General features: G+C 40.1%; 1 protein-coding gene and 1 non-coding gene across 3 annotated transcripts; both read right to left on the bottom strand.

The window, feature by feature from the left end:
* Window positions 1–265: 265 nt before the first annotated feature.
* uba1 (ubiquitin-like modifier activating enzyme 1) lies at window positions 266–24,691 on the bottom strand. Of its 2 annotated transcripts, none has more exons than XM_047360622.1 (26): window positions 24,492–24,691; window positions 21,545–21,661; window positions 21,417–21,475; window positions 21,158–21,326; window positions 19,135–19,269; window positions 18,938–19,044; window positions 18,751–18,841; window positions 18,534–18,666; window positions 18,352–18,449; window positions 16,408–16,554; window positions 15,804–15,980; window positions 15,541–15,648; window positions 15,360–15,440; window positions 15,109–15,261; window positions 14,569–14,734; window positions 14,228–14,424; window positions 10,428–10,492; window positions 10,127–10,322; window positions 6,927–7,001; window positions 6,627–6,816; window positions 6,400–6,485; window positions 3,796–3,888; window positions 3,436–3,627; window positions 3,024–3,125; window positions 2,839–2,939; window positions 266–1,276 (listed from the first exon to the last, which is right to left on the bottom strand). In XM_047360622.1, exons 2-26 carry the CDS (start codon window positions 21,659–21,661, stop codon window positions 1,141–1,143), a joined length of 3,174 nt encoding a protein of 1,057 aa, XP_047216578.1. In that variant the 5' UTR covers window positions 24,492–24,691; the 3' UTR covers window positions 266–1,140. The 2 variants fall into 2 exon arrangements, with proteins under 2 accessions (XP_047216578.1, XP_047216587.1); XM_047360631.1 differs by lacking the exon at window positions 24,492–24,691 and adding an exon at window positions 22,907–23,157.
* LOC124877256 lies at window positions 3,234–3,344 on the bottom strand. The gene has a single exon (XR_007040484.1). It is a non-coding gene; the product is annotated as a small nucleolar RNA U6-53/MBII-28 (small nucleolar RNA).
* Window positions 24,692–24,914: the final 223 nt, after the last annotated feature.

Genomic DNA, 24,914 nt, shown 5'->3' with positions numbered 1-24,914 from the left:
CAATGGTATTTCATATTTGATTAAAAGCAACCCGTTTAGGGATCTTCCACACTGAATTTAGACGTTGGTGATAAACTGATGGAGGTTCAGTTTCCCGGAAATGCTGTTCTGTAATGAAACCTTCTGATCAGCCCAAACCAGGTCAGACAGGAAAACGCATGAATCCGTGACACTGCCATGTGCTTCAAAATGCTCCAAAAATAACACATTCATGCAGTTACACATGCATAATTTCGTCATACAACACAAAAAACTCACACTTCTGCATGTTTTACAAGTTTATTCACTATAACACTAAGTGCTCCCATATCAAGATACATCTCATTGTCTTGCTCTTAATTCTGTTTTTGACATTTTGAATTAACAAAATAGAAACAAGTGTTATGAACTACCAGATGTGTGCCAAATCTTTGTTAAACCTGCTTGTACCCCCCCCCCCCAAAAAATAAAATACAACAAAAAACACAAGAAATAATATCTGAAAAAAAATGTCATGTGCAAGGACCCCTCGAAGAGTGCTGTGGTGGGGGAGTGCCTCGGACTGGGAGAAGCATTCTACCTGTGGGATACCATTGGGTTTCCAGACAGAAATTATCTACAAGGTCGTTCTGTGTTTTCTAGGGGTAACTTGGTTTTAATTAAAAGAAATGGATCTTTGAAAAATGTTTTTGTAAAATAAAAAAACGGAAATTTAGAATTTTAACTTGTGTGATGTGAATAGGGTCGACGAGACAAGGGTTTGAGGAGGAAAGAGAGCAAGTAGAGTGGAGGGAAGGTGCTGGCTTGGATTAAAATGACCCTTGAATACTGTAAGGATGTTAGTATGCATGGGGACTTAAGTTGGACTTATTTAACTGCAGAGGCTCTACTAATGAGTAAAATCAAGCTGTCCAGTATATATGTTCCCTTCCTTCAGTAACACCCTTGTCCCAATAATGCACAAACTGGATTTCTAACCCATACTTGTCTCCTTTAGTCAGCCTACTAGGACTATTTACAGACAGGAAGAGATTTATGCAAAACCCATGAGAGAAACACAAAACAACAAAACAAAAAAAACCCAAAACACCTGATTTGGATCAAGCTACCCACTTCAGAACATCCCCTTCTCCCCCCCTCATTGTGGGCTCAGTGTGGAGCTCAGCGGATGGTGTATCTGACATAGGGCACTTCCACGTCTTCATCCGTTAGGTCGTTACAACACAGCTCAAACACCAGGGCTTTCACATGTTTGCCCAGCTTCTTTTTGGACACCTTGGTCACAATCTCTGTCATCCTGCAAAATAAAATGAATACCAAGAAAATAAGCAACTATTAAATATGCATGCAGGTGCATCTTAAAAAATTCCTCCGCTCAACTTTTTATTACTGTGCTTGGATACAGCAAGCTACAAAAAGCTTGGACAGTGGTTGTAGTTAGCTGGATCCAAGCATACAGCAAGCATCTTGCTAGCTTTATAGCAGGAAACCATTGCTCCTTAGGGAGGATGTCCTGCACAACTATCAGGCAGGCATGGTCCCTATGATGGTGGAGGTCATAACATTTCTGTAATGGAAATATGTTTTTGGTCTTATGTAATAATTCCAAAACAAAGCAACCCTTAAAATATCCCCGTATTTAATTAATCCTCCATGGGATTCACTTTTTGAACTGAACACCTGAAATACACAAACATTTTTCAGATGCAGTTGAAGAGCTGGAGATGAAAAAATAGCAATATATATAGCGATATAATTTTTCCTCAAAAGACATATGACAAAGGGTCGATATAAACCTTCAATATACAGATAAGATAAATAGCAAATGATTATAAGAGTTGCAAAAAATGAGCTCCCCAAAGAAGAAAAGACGTAAGACCCAGCGAACGACATTGTTGACAAATAGGGTCTGAGCAGTTTAGTCGTGTGGCGGTATTTTGGCTATTTTAGAAAAAGAAAACAAAGTAGCACCCACTGCAAATTACATCGAGCGCATGTTCCGACAAAGTCATGGAAATCCAACAATCTGTTTTACCACCTTAACCAGTGCCACACTGGAGCACGCAGAATATAAAACTTTACAATCCCAGACGAGAGCGAGTGCTAAGCCTCCGCCACCTCTCTCTCCCCAAAAACAAGGTCTGTACAGCGGCAATAACCATTGTCAGCTTTCTCATGCCTTATATAAAAAAAACACAACAAAAAAAACGAAGCGACACAGAAATCGCAAATGAGAAGAAGGTAGTTTAAAATATACTTCTTTTAAACTGTTGACCTTCAGGTGGGCGCTACAGAGTGCTATTTGCTAAAAGAGACAATTTCTTCCCCCAGGCTGTTGCTCTGATGAACATTTAACAGCTCCAGAACAACATGCATGCATACATACTATTTTGACATCATCTTGTAAAGACACTTGTGTATACATGTATATTTGAAATATATTTTTTATTTCCATTTATATTGACCCAAAAAAATATATATATAAATCTTCACTGAGAGCAAAGTGTACCGAAGTCAAATTCCTTATTTGTGCACACAAACATTGCAATAAAGCCGATTCTGATTTTATTTATCCCAAACAGTTGAATGATGTTAAATTAACACGTTTAACTTTTGAAAACAAATTTTAAAATCAAATTAACCTTCTGATATCTTCAAATCTCACTTCATAGTACCAGGGAACGTTAAAGATCGACAAAAATTGTGATTTGTTTTATATCGTGATATATATTGAAACCGACTGATGTGAAAAATATTATCGTGATGGCATTTTTTTCCCATATCGCCCAGCCCTATGCACTTGTATTTGTGCATTTCAAGCAAGAGGAACAAAAACTGCCAGCAAACATGAATACTCACGGTAGGTCCAGTCTCTCTTTAAGTTTGGCAGCTGGCATGAAAAATGAATACAGCATGGACACTCCCTGAGATAGCATGGTGATCTCCAACTTATGCTCATTCTGACAAACAAGGATAAAATTGTGATAAATTGTATGCAACAAAACAAACATGGAGGCAACATGAAGAAAATTAGCTGAACATACTTTAAAGTAGTCGAGGAATTGTCGGAGTGTCATTTCTTCACCGTTGGGCTGCAGACCTTTGACCTCAAAGCGGTCCCAGAGAGTCCAGTCATTATCATAGTACTGCAAATGAACCACCGAGTGAAAAAGCGTTGCCAGTTAACTACATACATCTCTAGCTGCTTTGTACAACCATGAATGAACAGGTTGGTCAAGAAAAACTGCTACATTTCTCCTCAGCACACACTGATACCATCAGCGTGAGAAGGTAAGTTGAACTCACTTACATCCAGGCAGACTGCCTAATGTATCAGTATTAGCATGGCTGGATCATCATAGGAGCTTTACATTATCATGGAGTTAAATCACTAGCCTACTGTCACATTGTGTTTTATGTGTTAGGCTGAGGAAGGAGCAGTACACATGTGCTTACCTTGTGTTTGGGAACAGCAATGGGCTCAGAGAAGGCAAAGAAAGGTAGGGCCAAGTTCATGAAACCATTTTTGAATGAATCCAGCTTTTTATGTCCTTGGATAATCTTGAAGAGCTCCAAGCACACTAGGCCAACCACGGCTGCTGTAGTAGTGGCGATAGCCGGAATGATCTTCCCAGCAATCAGTTTGCTCTGGATTAGACAGTGGCAAATTTGAGTACAAATGAATAACCCAGAATGTCAAACTAAGTCACAAAAGCAACACAACTGATAATCGTGTGCAAAACTGATCACAAGGATAAATTTAAATGTAGGCGACGAAGAGGTCACTGTAACAAGTCCAAGACAAACGTTTCCCACCTTGTGCCTGTCAGCAGGTGGAATGTCGTAGTTCTCCGCTCTCAGATTGGAGGCCGCCACGATGAAATCCATGTGGAAGTTTGTATCGTCATCCTGTTAACAGACAGGTCATGTGAGATGAAGGGTGCAGAGTAGTTTGCACTGAAACCTCTGCCTACTGTGCTTGGTTATCCTGATAGTGAATGTCAAATGTTATTCCATCCTTGAATATTTTAGTTGCTAATATATAGGCTGTAGGATTCCAAAGCATTTCTGAAATCATATACAGTACAGACCAAAGGTTTGGACACACCTTCTCAATCAAAGAGTTGTCTTTATTTTCATGACTATGAATATTGTAGCTTCACACTGAAGGTATCAAAACTATGAATTAATACATGTGGAATTATATACTGAACAAAAAAGTGTGAAACAACTGAAAATATGTCTTATATTCTAGGTTCTTCAAAGTAGCCACCTTTTGCTTTGATTACTGCTCCACACACTCTTGGCATTCTGTTGATGAGCTTCAAGAGGTAGTCACCTGAAATGGTTTTCACTTCACAGGTGTGCCCTGTCAGGTTTAATAAGTGGGATTTCAAGCCTTATAAATGGGGTAGGGACCATCAGTTGTGTTGTGCAGGAGGTGGATACAGTACACAGCTGATAGTCCTACTGAATAGACTGTTAGAATTTGTATTATGACAAGAAAAATGCAGCCAAGTAAAGAAAAACGAGTGGCCGTCATTACTTTAAGAAATGAAGGTCAGTCAGTTCGAACAATTGGGAAAATTTTGAAAGTGTCCCCAAGTGCAGTCGCAAAAACCATCAAGCGCTACAAAGAAACTGGCTCACATGAGGACCGCCCCAGGAAAGGAAGACCAAGAGTCACCTCTGTTGCGGACGATAAGTTCACCCGAGTTACCAGCCTCAGAAATCGCAGGTTAACAGCAGCTCAGATTAGAGAACAGGTCAATGCCACACAGAGTTCTAGCAGCAGACACATCTCTAGAACAACTGTTAAGAGGAGACTGTGTGAATCAGGCCTTCATGGTAAAATAGCTGCTAGGAAACCACTGCTGAGGACAGGCAACAAGCAGAAGAGACTTTTTTGGGCTAAAGAACACAAGGAATGGACATTAGACCAGTGGAAATCTGTGCTTTGGTCTGATGAGTCCAAGTTTGAGATCTTTGGTTCCAACCACCGTGTCTTTGTGCGGCGCAGAAGAGGTGAACGGATGGACTCTACATGCCTGGTTCCCACCGTGAAGCATGGAGGAGGAGGTGTGATGGTGTGGGGGTGCTTTGCTGGTGACACTGTTGGGGATTTATTCAAAATTGAAGGCATACTGAACCAGCATGGCTGCCACAGCATCTTGCAGCGGCATGCTATTCCATCCTGAGTCTGGAGTAGAAACATCCAGAGCCACCGTGCACAGGTGTGTGCAGGAAATGGGCTACAGGTGCCGCATTCCCCAGACCTGGGCTACAGAGAAGCAGCACTGGACTGTTGCTCAGTGGTCCAAAGTACTTTTTTCGGATGAAAGCAAATTCTGCATGTCATTCAGAAATCAAGGTGCCAGAGTCTGGAGGAAGACTGGGGAGAAGGAAATGCCAAAATGCCAGAAGTCCAGTGTCAAGTACCCACAGTCAGTGATGGTCTGGGGTGCCGTGTCAGCTGCTGGTGTTGGTCCACTGTGTTTTATCAAGGGCAGGGTCAATGCAGCTAGCTATCAGGAGATTTTGGAGCACTTCATGCTTCCATCTGCTGAAAAGCTTTATGGAGATGAAGATTTCATTTTTCAGCACGACCTGGCACCTGCTCACAGTGCCAAAACCACTGGTAAATGGTTTACTGACCATGGTATCACTGTGCTCAATTGGCCTGCCAACTCTCCTGACCTGAACCCCATAGAGAATCTGTGGGATATTGTGAAGAGAACGTTGAGAGACTCAAGACCCAACACTCTGGATGAGCTAAAGGCCGCTATCGAAGCATCCTGGGCCTCCATAAGACCTCAGCAGTGCCACAGGCTGATTGCCTCCATGCCACGCCGCATTGAAGCAGTCATTTCTGCAAAAGGATTCCCGACCAAGTATTGAGTGCATAACTGTACATGATTATTTGAAGGTTGACGTTTTTTGTATTAAAACCACTTTTCTTTTATTGGTCGGATGAAATATGCTAATTTTCTTGAGCTGTATGCTAAAATCATCCGTATTAAGACAATAAAAGACCTGAAATATTTCAGTTAGTGTGCAATGAATCTAAAATATATGAATGTTAAATTTTCATCATGACATTATGGAAAATAATGAACTTTATCACAATATGCTAATATTTTGAGAAGGACCTGTAATTCCACATGTGTTAATTCATAGTTTTGATGCCTTCAGTGTGAAGCTACAACAGGTCTGTACTGTATATATATTTTTTAAGTTAAATGTCTGCTCACCTAATCTGCCACTGTTGGAATAACGACCAATAAACCACTGTTAATAATCTACATATTTTCGAAGAGCTATTAAACTAACCCATAATAAAATATAAAATATGAAACTGATAAATTTCAGATTTCTTCACAGGCAGTTTTTGAGGACAAAACGGATTTTAAGACAAAGTACCTTTTCAAAGTCGATAGGGCTGAGTTTGAACTGGAATGTCTCTGGGATGGGCAACTGAGACTTCATTTCTTCCAATTTGGAGTCGTCTGTAAGTCAAGATATTTCACTGATTACCCTGAAAGCATCTAGAAGTCTTTTAACCAACAAGACATCATATTTGAAACAATATTAACTGAAAAATCAAGACTGACTGAATTCTGTTTAATTTGTGCTCCTATACAACTTACCAACAGAGGAATTGCTATTTTGGAGCTCCTGATCAGAGACATGGATTTTAACCCCTGAGCGGGGGGTGAAAGTTGGCACTTTGACGTCCTGCAAGATCTTGATCACACCTGCCCGGTCGGTGTTGCACTGCAAGCCATATGTCTGGGCAAACAGGTTCGCAGCTGCCATTACATAATCCACATGGAGGTCCTAAAAAAGCAAATGAAAAAAAAAAAAACAAGAATAACACATTAATACTTTTATCATTGCATACAATTATTATGATATTACGAAGTACAGATACTTAAAATCCTCCTTACGTTGCTAGTGCTGAATTCTAAGGGGTGAGGACATCTCTTTGGACCAGACCAGAAGGGGGCGCCTGAGCTGGTGAGCTAAAACACAACATCACTTCAGACAAGTCGACTAGTTCTGTAAAAACTACAAATAACAGTTTATTGGATTTGTACTCAAACATCAGCATTTTTGTAGATTTTTAGGAAATATTTGTTTAGAGCTAAAAATATGTATGATCCATAAAAAAAAAGACATTTTAATAAAGTCACAAAGATATTATAATAGAGGAATTAAAGACTTACAAAAACAGAACACAAAGACTTTCTACAATAAACATTCATTTACATGTACACCTGAAAAATGTTGAATATCATGAAAATGTTCAATATTTTTTGTCACCCTTTCAGAAAGTGAAACTCATGATATAGGTTCATTTGTTGTGCAACAATAGGTTTGGTTAAGCTATGAATAACCAACAATGACAAAGGCTATTAGTAAAATAATTTTGATTAAAATGACCAAGTCAGTATACACCTAATTATCAGGAAATAACATCCAAACAGCTCTCAGTCTGTCTGTTATTGTTTTTCAGTGTAAATATGTATATTAAAGAACCAAGGTTTGTTTTGAGGAATTGGGATTAAGGTCAAACAACAACTTTAAAACTAAGAGCAACTGGCATATGTTCAGACAATTTGTTCACAGTACTAAGCGCAAGGGTAAATAAAACATTTTTTAAATAAAATTGCGTTTTGAGAATAATTTGCTGAATTAGAAGTCAATAACCTATTGGACAATTAATTCTTAATGTTGTGACTGATCGCATGGAGGCCACTACCAACAAGGTGGTGAAAAATGGACAGCGCCATTTACAACCCCTCTAAATTTGTTGTGTCCCTTTAAGTAGTGACAGAGTGAATTGTGTAGTAAACCCAGCAGAACTAATGGTGGCTACCATCTTAGCAGAGCTTAAGCATTAGCAATAAAAGGAGGCATTTAGCATGTTTAGGGGATGAGGGGAAAAACCCTGAAAAAATGGAATAAGCTCAAGTTGCAGGAGTAAAAGGTAAAAACATTTTTTCTTACATTTTGAAATATTTAAATGCTAAATATTATTTAGCACTCAGTGAAGCACCACAAACACAACAGAACAATGAAATAAAGTTTAAAATTGTTTTATCCTAAACCAATTTATTCTACCCAGGAACAACCTCTTATGTGAACCGTTCTAATGAACATGAGAAGATTTGATAGGGCCAGTGAGTTGCGTGGCGGCCGATTTTGGCTGGGTTGGCTTCTGCTTGTAGCTGGAAAAAAAAATGCTTTGACATAATTAGGGAAACGGCGTCGTTTTGGGGAATCTATAATTCTTTCAGATTCTTTTCTGCAGGAGATCAGACAGGTTCAGGAAGCTAGTCTTAATTTAGACCAGGGTACTGTCACCGGATACACAAACCGCAGACTATACTTAACTTTGGATCCAAGGTTTGTTTCAAAGATGCAGTCTTTACTCGACCAGCCAGTTAGAGATATTTATAAGCATATTGTCCCTGATGCAACCTTTGGGATGTGTGTGTGTGTGTGTACCAGGCTCTTTTGTTCTCTATGTGTAATTCTTTTTTTTTTTTTGTTCTTCCCATGACTGGGCCATACACATTGCAAAGAGTGAAATATTTCAAACCTTTATTTCTTGTAATTGTGATTATTATGGCAAAGGTTTTCTGAGCCTCTAAATGGTCTCTCAGTCTGAGTCCGTAGGCCACACAATCATGGGGAGGACTGCTGACTGGACAGATGTCCAGAAGACAGTCATTGACACTCTCTGCAAGGAGGGTAAGCCACAAAAGGTCATTGTGAAAGAAGCAGGTTGTTCACAGTGCTGTATCCAAGCATATTCATAGAGAGTTGAGTGGAAAGAAAGAAGTGTGGTAGGAGAAGATGCCCCGGCAACATGGATAAGCATTGAGAGGGTCATCAAGAAAAATCCATTCAAGAATTCAGGGGAGCTTCACAAGGAGTGGACTGAGGCTGTACATGGCGCATTAAGAGCCACTATGCATAGATGAATCCTACACATGGGCTACAAATGTCACATTCCTCATGTCAAGAACCTCCTGCACCAGAGCTGAACCGTTGCTCTGTGGTCCAAAGTCCTCCTTTTAGATGAAAGTATGCATTTAATTTGTAAATCAAGGTCCTAAAGTCTGGATGAAGAGTGAAGAGGTACAGAATCCACTTTGTTTCAAGTTTAGTCTGACATTTTCATGGTCAGTGATGATCTCGGGGTAATCATGTCTTCTGCTGGTGTTGGTCCACTGTTACACCAGACCTAAAACTGCAGATGACCTGAAGGCTGCTATCAAAGCAATCTGGACTTCCACTACACCTCAGCGGTCCCACAGGCTGATCACCAAACTCATTGATGCAGTAATTCACCCAAAAGGAAGCCCAACCAAGCATTGAATGCATAGAAATGATCATGCTTTTCAGAAGCTTGGTATTAATGTTAAAATATCCTTTTTTATTGATCTATTATTCCAATTTTTTGAGAAGACAAATTTTTGTTTTTTCATTCTCTGCCACCCATAATCAAAATTATGAGACATAAAAAGGCAGATATTGGCTTGAAATATTTCACTCTATGTATAATGAATACTTTCACTTTCTAAAATGAGTGACAAAAAATATTAAGCCCTTTCCATGATATTCTAACATTTTGAGATGTACATGTATAATAAAAAAACAAAACAAAAACAACGTATTTTGACACCACAAGACACAAAAACAAATGACTTAATAAAAAAATTCCTATAGCATTATTTTGTTTTGAAAAAATCTACACATGAAAACAGGAAAATTAAATGCAAAAACTGAGATTTTTTGCAAATCTCAGCAATCTATAAACATTGGCTACTAAGAACTGCTGAAAAAGTCTGAAGAGCTACTTTAGACCTTTGCTACAGATCAAGTAGTTCAGAAACTGATCTGAAGCTATTTAAAAATGAGGACCAGTGTTAAACTGAAAGTATAATAGACACCCAGATATAAGCATCAATTATTGATTCAAAGAGAATATATGGAAGGCAGAGCTGCAATAAGTATAAACATGTAAGCCTGCAGTGATACAGCAGTTGACTGATGTGTAGCGCCCAGTATGTTGTGTGAATGGTCTATGTCGGTCTACACTGGACGACAAATCTCTACATACTGAGTCGTTTTTTACCTGATCGGGGGGGAAATTGTGCAGTAGCTGACGGATGTTGTTGCTGTACTGGCACTGCCAGTGATTGCGAGCCCAGGCTACACAGTCGCCCCAGCTGTGCGGGCAGTCTGTAACAACACTCTTATACACAGCCTCCAGCACCTCCACTGGCTGAGCTCCTGGAAGCTTCAGAGTTCGCTCCATGAACTTAGGATCTCTGCAAGGTTGGAGGGATCATAAATACATGTCAATATTGATTACTGTTCATTAATTAATCCTTTAGAATTGACATTTGTTGCCATTGGGAGTGTGTGCAGCTTACGTGAGGTACTGCATGGCATTTTCTGGTGCCTGTTTGAAGAGTCCCTCAAACTCATCCCGGGCCCACTAAAAGGAAGATAAAGGTGTCAGATCAGCAATACACTGAAATCAATTAAATAAGTGTACAGTTTAAAAAAACAAATGCTAGAGAGTAAAGCAGCAGATGACATGCACCACTCTGGCATACCATTATGACCACTGACATGTAACATGAGCAACACCAACCATGATATGTTGGAAGCAGGAAATCCAACAGGTGAACAACTGTAGTTCAAAATGTTGCGCAGTTAAAGCTGGTTTTAAGCAAAAGCCTCACAATACATTGTTGTCCATTCAGGGTTTCCCTACATGTAATTGATTGTGGCGCACCGCCATGGCAAAATAAAAGTCACGACACCTTCAGAATAAAGGTAAAGAGATATATAGATATATACACACACACACGTTGGTTTTTATTTATGCACTTATACTAACCATAATCAGAGAGTTTGAAATTTAAATATCACGAAACCTTAAAATTCACTTTATTTTGAAAAACCAACACCGCTGGCTCCTTCCTGTCTGCGAAGCTGCTACAGTTGTTGTAGAAGGAGGCGACAGAATTCCACATCCTCCGTTCCTGCTCTGTTCCGCTCCGACCGAGCAACTCCGTTATGTTAATTAATGAGAACGGTTCCACATTCTCCGGGACTGCTCCAAACGTCACTGTCAATTTTCTGATCCATTTCGGTCCGTTTTGCTCCGGCCGGGTCAACCAATGTACCTCTAACGCATGCTTTCTTCTGGCTCCAAGGATCTTGGAGCGGACATACAGGTCCTTCTCAAAATATTAGCATATTGTGATAAAGTTCATTATTTTTCATAATGTCATGATGAAAATTTAACATTCATATATTTTAGATTCATTGCACACTAACTGAAATATTTCAGGCCTTTTATTGTCTTAATACAGATGATTTTGGCATACAGCTCATGAAAACCCAAAATTCCTATCTCACAAAATTAGCATATCATTAAAAGGGTCTCTAAACGAGCTATGAACCTAATCATCTGAATCAACGAGTTAACTCTAAACACCTGCAAAAGATTCCTGAGGCCTTTAAAACTCCCAGCCTGGTTCATCACTCAAAACCCCAATCATGGGTAAGACTGCCGACCTGACTGGTGTCCAGAAGGCCACTATTGACACCCTCAAGCAAGAGGGTAAGACACAGAAAGAAATTTCTGAACGAATAGGCTGTTCCCAGAGTGCTGTATCAAGGCACCTCAGTGGGAAGTCTGTGGGAAGGAAAAAGTGTGGCAGAAAACGCTGCACAACGAGAAGAGGTGACCGGACCCTGAGGAAGATTGTGGAGAAGGGCCGATTCCAGACCTTGGGGGACCTGCGGAAGCAGTGGACTGAGTCTGGAGTAGAAACATCCAGAGCCACCGTGCACAGGCGTGTGCAGGAAATGGGCTACAGGTGCCGCATTCCCCAGACCTGGGCTACAGAGAAGCAGCACTGGACTGTTGCTCAGTGGTCCAAAGTACTTTTTTCGGATGAAAGCAAATTCTGCATGTCATTCGGAAATCAAGGTGCCAGAGTCTGGAGGAAGAGTGGGGAGAAGGAAATGCCAAAATGCCTGAAGTCCAGTGTCAAGTACCCACAGTCAGTGATGGTCTGGGGTGCCGTGTCAGCTGCTGGTGTTGGTCCACTGTGTTTTATCAAGGGCAGGGTCAATGCAGCTAGCTATCAGGAGATTTTGGAGCACTTCATGCTTCCATCTGCTGAAAAAGTTTATGGAGATGAAGATTTCATTTTTCAGCACGACCTGGCACCTGCTCACAGTGCCAAAACCACTGGTAAATGGTTTACTGACCATGGTATCACTGTGCTCAATTGGCCTGCCAACTCTCCTGACCTGAACCCCATAGAGAATCTGTGGGATATTGTGAAGAGAACGTTGAGAGACTCAAGACCCAACACTCTGGATGAGCTAAAGGCCGCTATTGAAGCATCCTGGGCCTCCATAAGACCTCAGCAGTGCCACAGGCTGATTGCCTCCATGCCACGCCGCATTGAAGCAGTCATTTCTGCAAAAGGATTCCCGACCAAGTATTGAGTGCATAACTGTACATGATTATTTGAAGGTTGACGTTTTTTGTATTAAAAACACTTTTCTTTTATTGGTCGGATGAAATATGCTAATTTTGTGAGATAGGAATTTTGGGTTTTCATGAGCTGTATGCCAAAATCATCCGTATTAAAACAATAAAAGACCTGAAATATTTCAGTTAGTGTGCAATGAATCTAAAATATATGAATGTTAAATTTTCATCATAACATTATGGAAAATAATGAACTTTATCACAATATGCTAATATTTTGAGAAGGACCTGTATGTTGCGTTTGAATGTAGTTCATTAATATAACTTTTACCTTAATGCGTAATGTTTCAGATACGTTTTGAACAGCACGGCGTACTGTCAGATGCTCAGACCGAGTTTATATCTTTACTGACCGAGATGCTCATGGGGAGCGGTGGAGACCATGTATATGGGATTAAAACAAAATATGGGTTGGGCCCAATAGTAATTGATCCTCATCAGAAGTTTCAACAATAGTATTTTTCTTGCTGTGTAGGTGGCAGGAAAGTAGGTGCAGAGCATATTTTGTTAAACAAAAGTTTTTACATTTGATTCTAATGCAGTTAATATAATTTAAAGACAAAAACATGTTTTTTTTTATATCCAAACAACCTAATTTGCCAACTCCAAAGGAAAAGGGTAAGTCGGAATAGCAAGAGAGTATGTGACTAATCGTTGGATCCAGGGCACTGGTTATGTAAATGTCAGTCAGTTTCCTTAATGTGACAGAGTTAGCCTGGAAACATCTGTGTAATCCTTGGAGCAGTAACCTAATCTGACAGAGCTTTCAGTACAGAGGGGAACACTGATTTGACACCAGTCTGAATTCAACCAGAGGCAAAAGATGGACTAGTTTTCCAGCAATAAGGTTTGTGATGCCTTGGCAAACTGAACTTTACAAAAAGCGCATTAGTAATTGCTGATTTAAAGTAAAAGTTGAAAACATTGCCTGCTAACATACAGAGTTTCTAAATTAAACTGAAGTTAAACATAAATTACACAATGATAAATATTCTATCAACTTAAGGACTTAAGTTAAAGGTAACTTTATCAAATTGTATGTGGTTTCTGGTTATGATATGTGAATCAATTCATGTTGCACTTACCAAACCAACACTGTTTACAGAATAGTCTAGACGGTATGCATCATAATATTGACAATAGATTTTAGACCATTATAGAAATCTTTATTTCTTAGGCTGGACCTCGTTAAATAAGGAGCTGCTAGTAGCTAAAGTAACAAGACCCATGATTTTAATTTCCTTAAACTACAATAAAACTATTGTCAAATGCTGATTTCTTTCAGTTTTCTAGGAATTGCTTAATATCATGTGATACTAAAAAGGTCAATAGATGTACAAATTATAGATGTAGCTAAATGCAATTTAAAGCCTGTGATGGAAGATCTGGACACATTTGAGATATCAAAGTTTAAGACTTTTTTTTCTGATTTTTAACACCCTAAAGAAACCCTGTGATCGGCCACTTCAAAACAGTCTGAAGCACCTCTTCATATTAAGCCCTGTTCATGGAAAACAAATTCTCTCAGCAAAATCTTAGCAATAACAAAAGCAAAACTGTCACAAACCTTAAAACTGGCAAAAATCCTCAAATACAGCAATACTTCTTGATCACTGAGCCCTGCCCAATCACAGTATTAGTAGTTGCACAGACCTGAAGTGTGTGTTCAATTGCATTTGGAAAGTTCTTCAAGGTACAGATAGGGATGGACTTCTCAGGTGGGTCTTGGCTGGAGCTGTAGGACTCTGTGAGGAAGGGGATCACAACCTGGATGTTGCCTTTGGTGCCCAAGGTACCCGACTCAAGTAGGGGTTTACGATAGTAAACACACCGTCGATCCATGTACATACCTAAACATTAGGAATACAAACAAGATGCTGATTTGTAGAAACAACTTATTGGAAAGAAAATCTTTAAGGCTCAATCAGTCTATTTTTTCCTAATCAGTATTTGCATACTGGGTACCTGCCCTCATTTAAACACCACCAACTTACGTGCATCAACATTGTCCAGTGCATTAGTGACTCCATCTAGACTTTCGAAGAAGTCGTCATCATAGATCCTCTCCGTCTCTGGACCAACCCTGTTCTGATGAGCTGTGATCTTGACAGAGGGGTTCATCTGCCTCACTGCAGCAGCTGCTGTGTCACTCTTCATTTTCTGTGGACATGAATAAAAATAAACACTGACTCCCAACATCAGAGAAGCTGAATCACGTGAAGCTGAAATCAACTAATTTTGAGAGAGTGTTCCCACATCCAACAATGAGGCCATGTTTTGGTTTTACTAGTAGGGTTATGATTTTAATGCATGTCGCGCCTGTCTCATTCCGATAGAAAACTAAACAAATACTTTTTAAACAAAAGAAAATAAGTTGGGTAGCAATACATGTGCTTTTTTATCCAATATGTACACTGTAGTTAATGTACAAAATTCCTCATTATTATACAGAACTGCCTTACCAAACACTGTTATACAAGTAAAAACATAAACACGTTTGCTTCTTAAAATTAATCTGAGTGGAGGATACTGACCGTGACATCAGAGGGTCTGAAGAGGAACTGCCTGTTGAGATTGGATTTCTCGATGGTGTCCATGTCAGTCACGATAACCTCACCCTCCTCACTGGCCAGTCCAATCATGGCAAAGTTCTTCAGCAGCTCACAGCCGATGGCTCCAGCTCCAACCTGGAAGGATTTTATATTGTGCAGAGAGTGAAGCTAAAGGTCTAGTTCTGGTTTCTTGTCAACAACCCCACCGCCTGCATTTTTACCAACTAACTCACCAGGAAGTAGCGCTGGTCGGCAAGTTTTTTTTGCAGTTTAGTGCCAAACACTGCAATCTGCCCATCATACCGACAATTCCTCTGGAAGAAGCACACGACAAAAAGATTACTTATTTGAAAGCGTTATTATAATGTGTCTACCTTGGTTAACATTCGTGTTTAATCCGCTCAGGAAACATACAGGACTGCACTCTTCCTCTGTGAGCATGATTTCTTCTCCTTCGAAAAGGCACTCCAGAGCATCAAAATACAGCCACTGCATTACAGGCATAAATTTCCCTGTGGATGCCTAACAAGAGAAAAACATAAACCCAAGCAGGTATTTTAGCTCCAAAACAGCTGTAAATTAATTTCCTTTAAAAAAAAAAAAAAAAAAAAAAAAAAGATTTCTTAAAAACAAAAAATATAAGACATTGTAGAGAACCAGCTTCAGTTTCCACTGACCTTCATCACTTCCTGTGCAGCCACTCCACCAATGAAGGCATTGACGGGGGAAAGATCACCAGCAGCGAGATACGACATCTTTTTGATAAGACCCTCATCCAGTTCCTCCACTTTGGCAGACCCTGTCTGGGCAGAGTTCAGCTCTTTGGCCAGAGTCAATAGCTCATCACCATCAGCCTGGAAAACACAAAGCTCCTCACTATAAATAACTTGCCACTTAAAACAAAAGGTTGGAGATTCTAGAATATGTTCTGCATTGCAATGTGCTCCGATTTATAATTTAATTGGACAGTCTACATTTAGAATCAGATTGGCCTGTGTGTCAATTAAACTAATCCGTCTATGTGGCTGGACTGTATGGGTAAAAACAGCATTTTGTGGATCTAACTAAACGTTTAGAGATAAACTGGGCTTGTTCTTGTCTTGCTGACTTTATGCAGCATCTGTTATATCTTCCCATTACATTAATAAACTAAACTGGTTTCATTTTAGATTTAGCAATTTAAAATTCAAGATTTGTGAATAAAAACAAAACAAGGGCAAGTACAAACAAAGTACAACGCAAACAGGTCTAACAAGAAACGGTACTATGAATGATACACACCTGGTTCCAAGGGGCCGGAAGGCGATTGTGTTTCTTCTGGAAGGCATGGACAGCCTGAAAGCCTATATGTAATTGCCCTGGACGATCAAACTTGGCAAAATCTGTCATCATGATTTCTGGTTCAGCCATGGAGGATGCGATAGATTTCTGTATGGGAAGATCGTGCATATTAATGAGATTGAGCTCTTCAAGATTGTCCACCAGGGGCCCGGTAGCTTCAGAATATTGTTTAAAAATTCTGTTAATCACTTTTAAAAACCATGGGATCTAACATATTTTATACAGGTCCTTCTCAAAATATTAGCATATTGTAATAAAGTTCATTATTTTCCATAATGTAATGATGAAAATTTAACATTCATATATTTTAGATTCATTGCACACTAACTGAAATATTTCAGGTCTTTTATTGTCTTAATACGGATGATTTTGGCATACAGCTCATGAAAACCCAAAATTCCTATCTCACAAAATTAGCATATCATTAAAAGGGTCTCTAAACGAGCTATGAACCTAATCATCTGAATCAACAAGTTAACTCTAAACACCTGTAAAAGATTCCTGAGGCCTTTAAAACTCCCAGCCTGGTTCATCACTCAAAACCCCAATCCTGGGTAAGACTGCCGACCTGACTGCTGTCCAGAAGGCCACTATTGACACCCTCAAGCAAGAGGGTAAGACACAGAAAGAAATTTCTGAACGAATAGGCTGTTCCCAGAGTGCTGTATCAAGGTACCTCAGTGGGAAGTCTGTGGGAAGGAAAAAGTGTGGCAGAAAACGCTGCACAACGAGAAGAGGTGACCGGACCCTGAGGAAGATTGTGGAGAAGGGCCGATTCCAGACCTTGGGGGACCTGCGGAAGCAGTGGACTGAGTCTGGAGTAGAAACATCCAGAGCCACCGTGCACAGGCGTGTGCAGGAAATGGGCTACAGGTGCCGCATTCCCCAGGTCAAGCCACGTTTGAACCAGAAACAGCGGCAGAAGCGCCTGACCTGGGCTACAGAGAAGCAGCACTGGACTGTTGCTCAGTGGTCCAAAGTACTTTTTTCGGATGAAAGCAAATTCTGCATGTCATTCAGAAATCAAGGTGCCAGAGTCTGGAGGAAGACTGGGGAGAAGGAAATGCCAAAATGCCAGAGGTCCAGTGTCAAGTACCCACAGTCAGTGATGGTCTGGGGTGCCGTGTCAGCTGCTGGTGTTGGTCCACTGTGTTTTATCAAGGGCAGGGTCAATGCAGCTAACTATCAGGAGATTTTGGAGCACTTCATGCTTCCATCTGCTGAAAAGCTTTATGGAGATGAAGATTTCATTTTTCAGCACGACCTGGCACCTGCTCACAGTGCCAAAACCACTGGTAAATGGTTTACTGACCATGGTATCACTGTGCTCAATTGGCCTGCCAACTCTCCTGACCTGAACCCCATAGAGAATCTGTGGGATATTGTGAAGAGAACGTTGAGAGACTCAAGACCCAACACTCTGGATGAGCTAAAGGCCGCTATCGAAGCATCCTGGGCCTCCATAAGACCTCAGCAGTGCCACAGGCTGATTGAATCCATGCCACGCCGCATTGAAGCAGTCATTTCTGCAAAAGGATTCCCGACCAAGTATTGAATGCATAACTGTACATGATTATTTGAAGGTTGACGTTTTTTGTATTAAAATTACTTTTCTTTTTTTGGTCGGATGAAATATGCTAATTTTGTGAGATAGGAATTTTGGGTTTTCATGAGCTGTATGCCACAATCATCCGTATTAAGACAATAAAAGACCTGAAATATTTCAGTTAGTGTGCAATGAATCTAAAATATATGAATGTTAAATTTTCATCATGACATTATGGAAAATAATTAACTTTATCACAATATGCTAATATTTTGAGAAGGACCTGTATAGCTTTCCCTTGAAGTCATAATTTCATGGGGAAAATAGAAGCAACTTACAAAATTAATCTTCTTGGGCATCTTAACCTGAGAGACGATTCCTCCTCTAACATAGTCTGAAAAGCCAGTTGTGTCGCAGATGCTGAAAGTGTATGGACCTAGACAAAAAACCAAAGCAAATTAACTTTGAAAAAAGTCCAATAGAACATCACTAGAAAGAAACAAAGAAACAAAACTCTTACCAAGAACTTTAATTTCCACAGGCTGACAGCCATTAAGTTCTTTCATACCCTGAATCTCAGTGAAAGTCACATAATCTCCACTCTCAAAGCCGTGACGAGCCTCGTCAAGACAAGTTACAACACCAGGCTTATCCTAAAGGGGGGGGGAGAAGCATGTTCATATACTCTAAACATTGTTTGGAAAAACTTTCTCAACATTACAAATAGATAAACCAACCTTGGTGATCATGGAAATCATAGCACTTAGTGGCTGCTCTCCATTGGTGTCATACACTATCATCTCCTCTCCAAAGTCACAGAAAAGCTGGCTACAAAATAATAATAAAAAGCAAGTATTAAAACACGGACAGATTAAACGTCGATTTATACACGGGAGTGAACTGCAATGTGCATGTGAATCGTACCCAAACAGACCACGTGTGTCTGCAACAACCAGCTTGATTCCTTTGCTGTGGCAAAACTCCCCAAGCTGCTTCTGCTCATCTAGGCTTGAGTTGGTAAGCACTACCACCTGCATTCAAAGAAAACATTATTCACCACAAACTTTTTTCCTTTATGCTAAACAAGCGACAAAAGGGCTTACATTTAATGTCATTCATACCTGGAACTTGGTAAGGTAGTCCTCAGTGAGTACTCCAGTATATGCGGTCACAGAAACATAGTTGTTGAGTTCAGCCAAACGAGGCTGACTCGCCTCGGCTCTGTTCTTTCCCAGGTCCTCCTCGCGAAGGTAAAACTAACCAGAACAAAACAGACAACATTTGAGGAAATAACTCGGGTATTAGTGAATCTAAACCAGTTCCTATTTCTTAACTCTTCTACACAGATTTTTCTCTGCTTCAACCACATTTTCCCCAAACAAAACCCCAATATGGTCAGGAAAGCTCATGTTCAGAGTAAGATCAGTAAGCACAGATATGGTTTATGTATCCAAGATGCAATTAAAAAGTAAAAAAGAAGACATTACTGTTACTGTTTAGGTGTTACATTAGAGCTATAATATGTTAAGGAACAATAGGACTGAGATATTATTGATTTACTGCAATATAAGCCACATTTTCTAAACTACTTTCCTGTCTATTCTACCATCTACTCTTCCATTTCGGCCATCATCATGTGTACACTGATTATGGAAAACCAAAGAAAGCACAATCAAATGAGCTGAACCTGCACATGTAATGCATACACTTCACATTAACAGACAGGTAAACAAGAAAGAAAATCCTCCTCTCGGAGTCTTGTTGTAAGCGTAAGTCCATCACAAGGAAAGATAAACTACACTGACATATTGATACATCTCTGTGGTGGGTTAATTATTCAAACAGAAAACATTTCTAACAACAGATTAAAGTACCCTACAGCTAGCAATTATATACAGGGGAAATATAACATGCTGTGGATCTAAGTTTTTGTTTTGTGACAAAACGCCCTACAACTATAGTGGAAATTATCTGTTTAATACAAACCATTAACATAATTACAGGCTAATGTTTCGCCTCCTAAAACTGGCTTTAGTTAGAAAGCATAACCTGTCTCAACTGAAACTGTAAATATATTTAGAGATTTGTACAACCCATCAAAGATTGCACAGTCTGGCTACAAAACAGAGAGAGGAGGAATGCGTCAGTATAGCTGGTACAACTGTCGGCAGGAAAAGGAGCAGGAAATTTGTGGTACAGCTGTAGCCCAACATCTCTGTGATAATCTGACCAAAGCGGGTCAGCGACATTATATTAAATTTCTAAAAATCTTTTTAAGAAATCTGTTAATTTCTCAACTTGTAAATACAGGATCTCTTCTTTAAAACACACCGTCTTCTTTAAAAATACAATTGGGTTCAGACAGCAAACAGCTTAAGATGGAGCTGAACTGAAATTGTCTAAACGGAACATGCAGCGATTAAGGTGTCTAAAGGAAAACAAGGTAAAATTAAAAGGTAAAATTCTTGTAAACATGCACTTGGACTTCCAATCCGATTGGTTTGTGTGTTTTTTTAACGTATACTGTGATAACCTTCAACAGTTTGTTTAATTTGAAAACAACAAAAACATGAACTTTTCTTCCCTCAAACTTTTTCCTCCTAATTTTGGCCGAACCCTACTACCGAACAATCCTAGTAAAGTTTGTAAGGCTGGTGTACCAAAGAATGAGGGGAGGTTTTTAAATTTAGTTAACAGTCTGAACCATATGTTGACATAACTCATTTAAAACAATATGCTGAAGTGCACACAAGCCAAACAAAAACATTTCTAAGTGCATGTCAGTGACATAAGAAACCTTCATTGCACATCTTAAATTATTTCCTGTTGATTGCATTTTCAACCAGCCAATAACTGGTGGATCAATACATTAATCCCAGCTGCATCAATGTCCTATTATTATTATCTGCCTAACTGTAAACTCAGACAGAGACCCTAATCAATCTGTGTCACCCGATTGGTCACTGAAGTATGGGCTGTTGTCATATTTGGAAGGCAACAACAAAGTTTGGACATTCGATACATTTGAATAAGATGTAAAAAAAAAAAAAAAAAAAAAACAATAAAAAAAAAGGAAACCAGTGATTTTGCAAATGCCTGAAATTATACAACAATGGAACATAAATAACGGCATTCTCAAAATACCTGGGAAGAGAGGTCTCTCCATTCTGCAACTCCTTGGTCATGCACAGTGACGCTTCTAACGCCACCCAAGATGACATTCTTCGCAATCTCAACTCCAAGTCCTCTCATTCCAGAAATAAGGACGTTGGAGTTCTGCATGCGCTTCATTGCTTCATGGCCCAGCACATATCTAGAGGAGCCCAAGAACATTTAGCAAATTAGACAATCAGAACAAAAGCTAATGCAAAAAATTATATTCATGTCCAACAAGACGACTTACAGTTGTCTGGAATACAGGCCTTCATCAATCTCAGCATCATTGCCATTCTTAGCCATGCCCTGTGAAGAGACAGCAAGTTGAGTACATGTAAACGCAGCTACCCATTTGAAAGATGTATTTGCACTCACGTTTGCAGGTGTATGGGACAGATCAGTTCTGACAGAGTTAGAGGAGGAGCAGTGGGATCCCGTCTTCGTCTCTGTTCCTGACAAGCGACGCTTCTTGGACAGCGGCGAGCTGGACATCTGTGGAAATTGTCAATACTATTAACTCCAAAAAAATCTGTTATTTAACCAAGAACAGCTAGAAATGTGTCCTACAACAGTTCCCTTCGATAAATAATACCAAATTTCTTGAAGTGATTAAAACATAATCTATTTCTAATTAATTATGTCAGTTCCTTTATGCGTGTCCAAGTTGAGGAAATAAAGTTAGCCTTAAGAGCAGCTGGGCTGGCTGCAGGCCGAACACCAATCTGCTGGAAAAACGAAACAAGCCTGAAAAGAAACATGAATAGAAGCATTATGTGTGCCTTTCATGCTGGGAAAGAACACTGGTTATGTGCTTCTATTGTTTATTAGATGGCTGTTTAGGGACTGCTAGCGTCACCTTAACAAAAACAGCTGAATCATTAAAAGTTCACTGCAGTAAAAAGAAAAAGGAGCGATCCCAACTCATTCACCAATACCGTGCTGCAGCAACTATATTCAGCTGAAAGTACTAACAGCTACAATCTGTAAAAAGTTAAATTATTTTAATAAATGAAATAATCTCTGTCAAAGCCGCCCCATGGGACATAAAAAAAGGCCGCAGCGTCTTTAAGACAGTGACCTCAACATTAACGGCCCGTATTTCCGCATTAACTGCAGTTGACTTACCTTCGCTCCCCATGTCAGATTAAACGCCCTAGTTACTTCTATAAAACTTTGGAATAATGAGACAAAAATGGCCAATTTGGCTACAATAAAGAAAAAAATGTAACCTGAAAATGAATGCATCCGGCATGACACAAGAAAGCCACCCAGCTAATACTGTAGTTCCAACCGCTCATACAAGACCTTAGCTATTAGCGATCTTTTAAAAGCGCCATAATAAAAATCAGCGAGTGTGAGTCGACACCGCCAAAAGAAAAACGGTTAGGTAAGTTCAGTCACTAATCAGTTAAGTGGTTTGGCAGGTGGACAAAGTGGTAACATTAATAACTTAGAAGCAAGAAAACACCAGCCTCCCTCCCCAGCCATTAGCGCCTCGGCCTGGGCCTTCATTATCCACAGCGCGGAACACTTCACCAGCTAGCAGCTGCGGCTACGATATTAACCTACTCGCTAAACCAACGGACGGGTTTATTTGACAGCTAACTATCATAGCTCATTCTCTGTTAAGGCCATAGGTAAATACAGACTCGCTGTATAGCTCTTAATTAAAAGAGAAATCATACGAAGGAAAAACAAGACACTAGACTCGTGCTTCATTGATTTATCTGTTCTTACCAATATTTCTTCCCGTTCCCTTCCCTACGCGAACCCGCTCCTCTCCCGCAATATGTAGATGTCAGCGATAACGATGAAAGCAAATTCGACGCTCGGTACCAAAAAAGAAAGGGTGAAATGGGATAAGTGTGGTCGGCGCTATATTGTCGAGTCACTATGTTGAACCAAAAGTCTCTTCCTATGCAATTGCGTTGCTGGCTTTGCGATTGCAGACGGGAACAAAACCAAAATGGCAGATGGGGAGAAAGGGGCGGAGGAGCTGTGACGGAAAGGGTGGCCGTTAGGTTAGCGCACAGCTCGGTCATGCTCGCATCCGATTGGCTACTGATGCAGATAAGCCCGCCCTTGTTATCAGAGGATGCATGCCATGTATAACACTGTACAATGAACTGCTAAACCTCAAGCGATGCAAGAAATACGAAAACATACCATCATGTCAAACGGACGCATACGCAAACACAACTACTTTAAGATATGTCTAAAGTAATGCAATTGGGAAATGCTAAGACACATCCTGCAACATCTTTTGTTTCAGTTGCTCTCTAATAGGTCAACCTATTGTAAAATCGGACTGCACACAATGCGTTCACTGGACGTGACCTTATCTACTGTCAAGAGAAAGCAAATGTAAAAATAAAAGTAAATTAAATTTTTTTTTTTTCATATTTTTTTGCTGCATCAAGGTTAGAAAAGGCAATGCATCATTTGTTAGCCAGAGTTGATCAATTAAAACCAAGTCTAGCGATGCTCATTGCAGCGATGAATGAAACGGGTACATCAGGTACGCTGCTTGCATGCAAAGTGATGCTGATCGGCTGGGCATCAAAGCTAAGGTTAGTGGGTGAGCATTCCTTGGAGATGAGTATTGGGGGAGGGGGTGCCCAGCAAATGACAAAGGCCCATGAAAAGACTGGGCCGCGTATTCTCGGGTACACGTGTCGGAGGGGATCCCTTAGTTTTCACGCTCCCATTTCAAAACGATCAATACTTTCTACATCGTTCTTTTGCGCTGCAAACAATAAGGTCAGAACAACAGCCTGCCCAACATGACACGCTGAACTGACCACTATCACGTTACTGTGGTAACACCAAGAACAGGGCATCTTAATCTCCAAAAAAAAAAGCACACCTTGCTAAAATAATTACCTTTATGAGGTTTTATCTTCCTCGAGGCAAGTTTCTCAGACTTTGGCCCCCAAAATAGTCTGCATCTAATGTTTGCAGCAACTATAGCTCTCCGGCTACTATTTGACACATTATGATCCTAGACAATTGTGCTGTCCACAAAGACGTGTAAATGCTAACTTAACGTTATCAGTTACGTGACACTGTCTTATTAGCACCCGTTAGCAGAGTAAGTAGACGAAAAGATTAACATAGCTAACGGTAAGATATGTTAACAACTATCCCTAACCCAGCTCAAAAGACTGCGTAGTTGTTAGCTTCTGTGAAGCTAGCACTCCGGCTATCTAGCCACCCAACGACTTTTTCCCTTCTTGTGCCGCTATGTTAGCTGCCCAGCTAACGTTAGCCAAGTAGCTGGGGCTAACCGAGACGAGAGATTACACAAGTGTGCAGAACTTACCACATCCGATATTACTCGGCCTGATTTGGAATATTAAAAAAATGCGGCTTCTATTTGAGCGAGAAACCAAACAAACTATGTGACAAGTCAACACAGCCGCTGACGGCCAAATAAAGTGTGTCAGGCTGGCGGGCTCTGTGTGAGTTTTTTCCACTGGACGTCTCTCTGGCCGGCTGTTTCCCCTCACTCTCTATTTCAGTTGAAAGCAAAGCAAAGCAGCAACATGTGCACGTTACAGGCGGGACCAACACGCTGACCTAAAGGGCTCAACCAAATATGGCTACAGTAGATTTTATTTCTGCCAGAATTTATTTTAGCAATCTTTGAGTTTGTCAATCAACAATTAAAAATGCGTCCTGTATTTATCATACACTGCCGCGAGTTTTATTATTTACACAATTAGTGGCCAATACTATTTGACAC

The sequence above is a fragment of the Girardinichthys multiradiatus genome, chromosome 1 (genome assembly GCF_021462225.1).
Source record: "Girardinichthys multiradiatus isolate DD_20200921_A chromosome 1, DD_fGirMul_XY1, whole genome shotgun sequence".
In the NCBI taxonomy this organism is placed as follows: Eukaryota; Metazoa; Chordata; class Actinopteri; order Cyprinodontiformes; family Goodeidae; genus Girardinichthys; species Girardinichthys multiradiatus.
Note: the sequence above shows the minus strand (reverse complement) of the source record. Positions and strands in the feature narration are given on the sequence as shown.

Bases quoted from the DNA above. Each gene is read 5' to 3' on its own strand.
- uba1 (XM_047360622.1), bottom strand. From the start codon at position 21,661: ATGTCCAGCTCGCCGCTGTCCAAGAAGCGTCGCTTGTCAGGAACAGAG. The intron at 16,555-18,351 runs GTAAGTTGCTTC...CTTCCCATACAG, and splicing joins TGCCCAAGAAGATTAATTTT to AAATCTATCGCATCCTCCAT. The intron at 3,628-3,795 runs GTGGGAAACGTT...TGTCTAATCCAG, and splicing joins CACCTGCTGACAGGCACAAG to AGCAAACTGATTGCTGGGAA.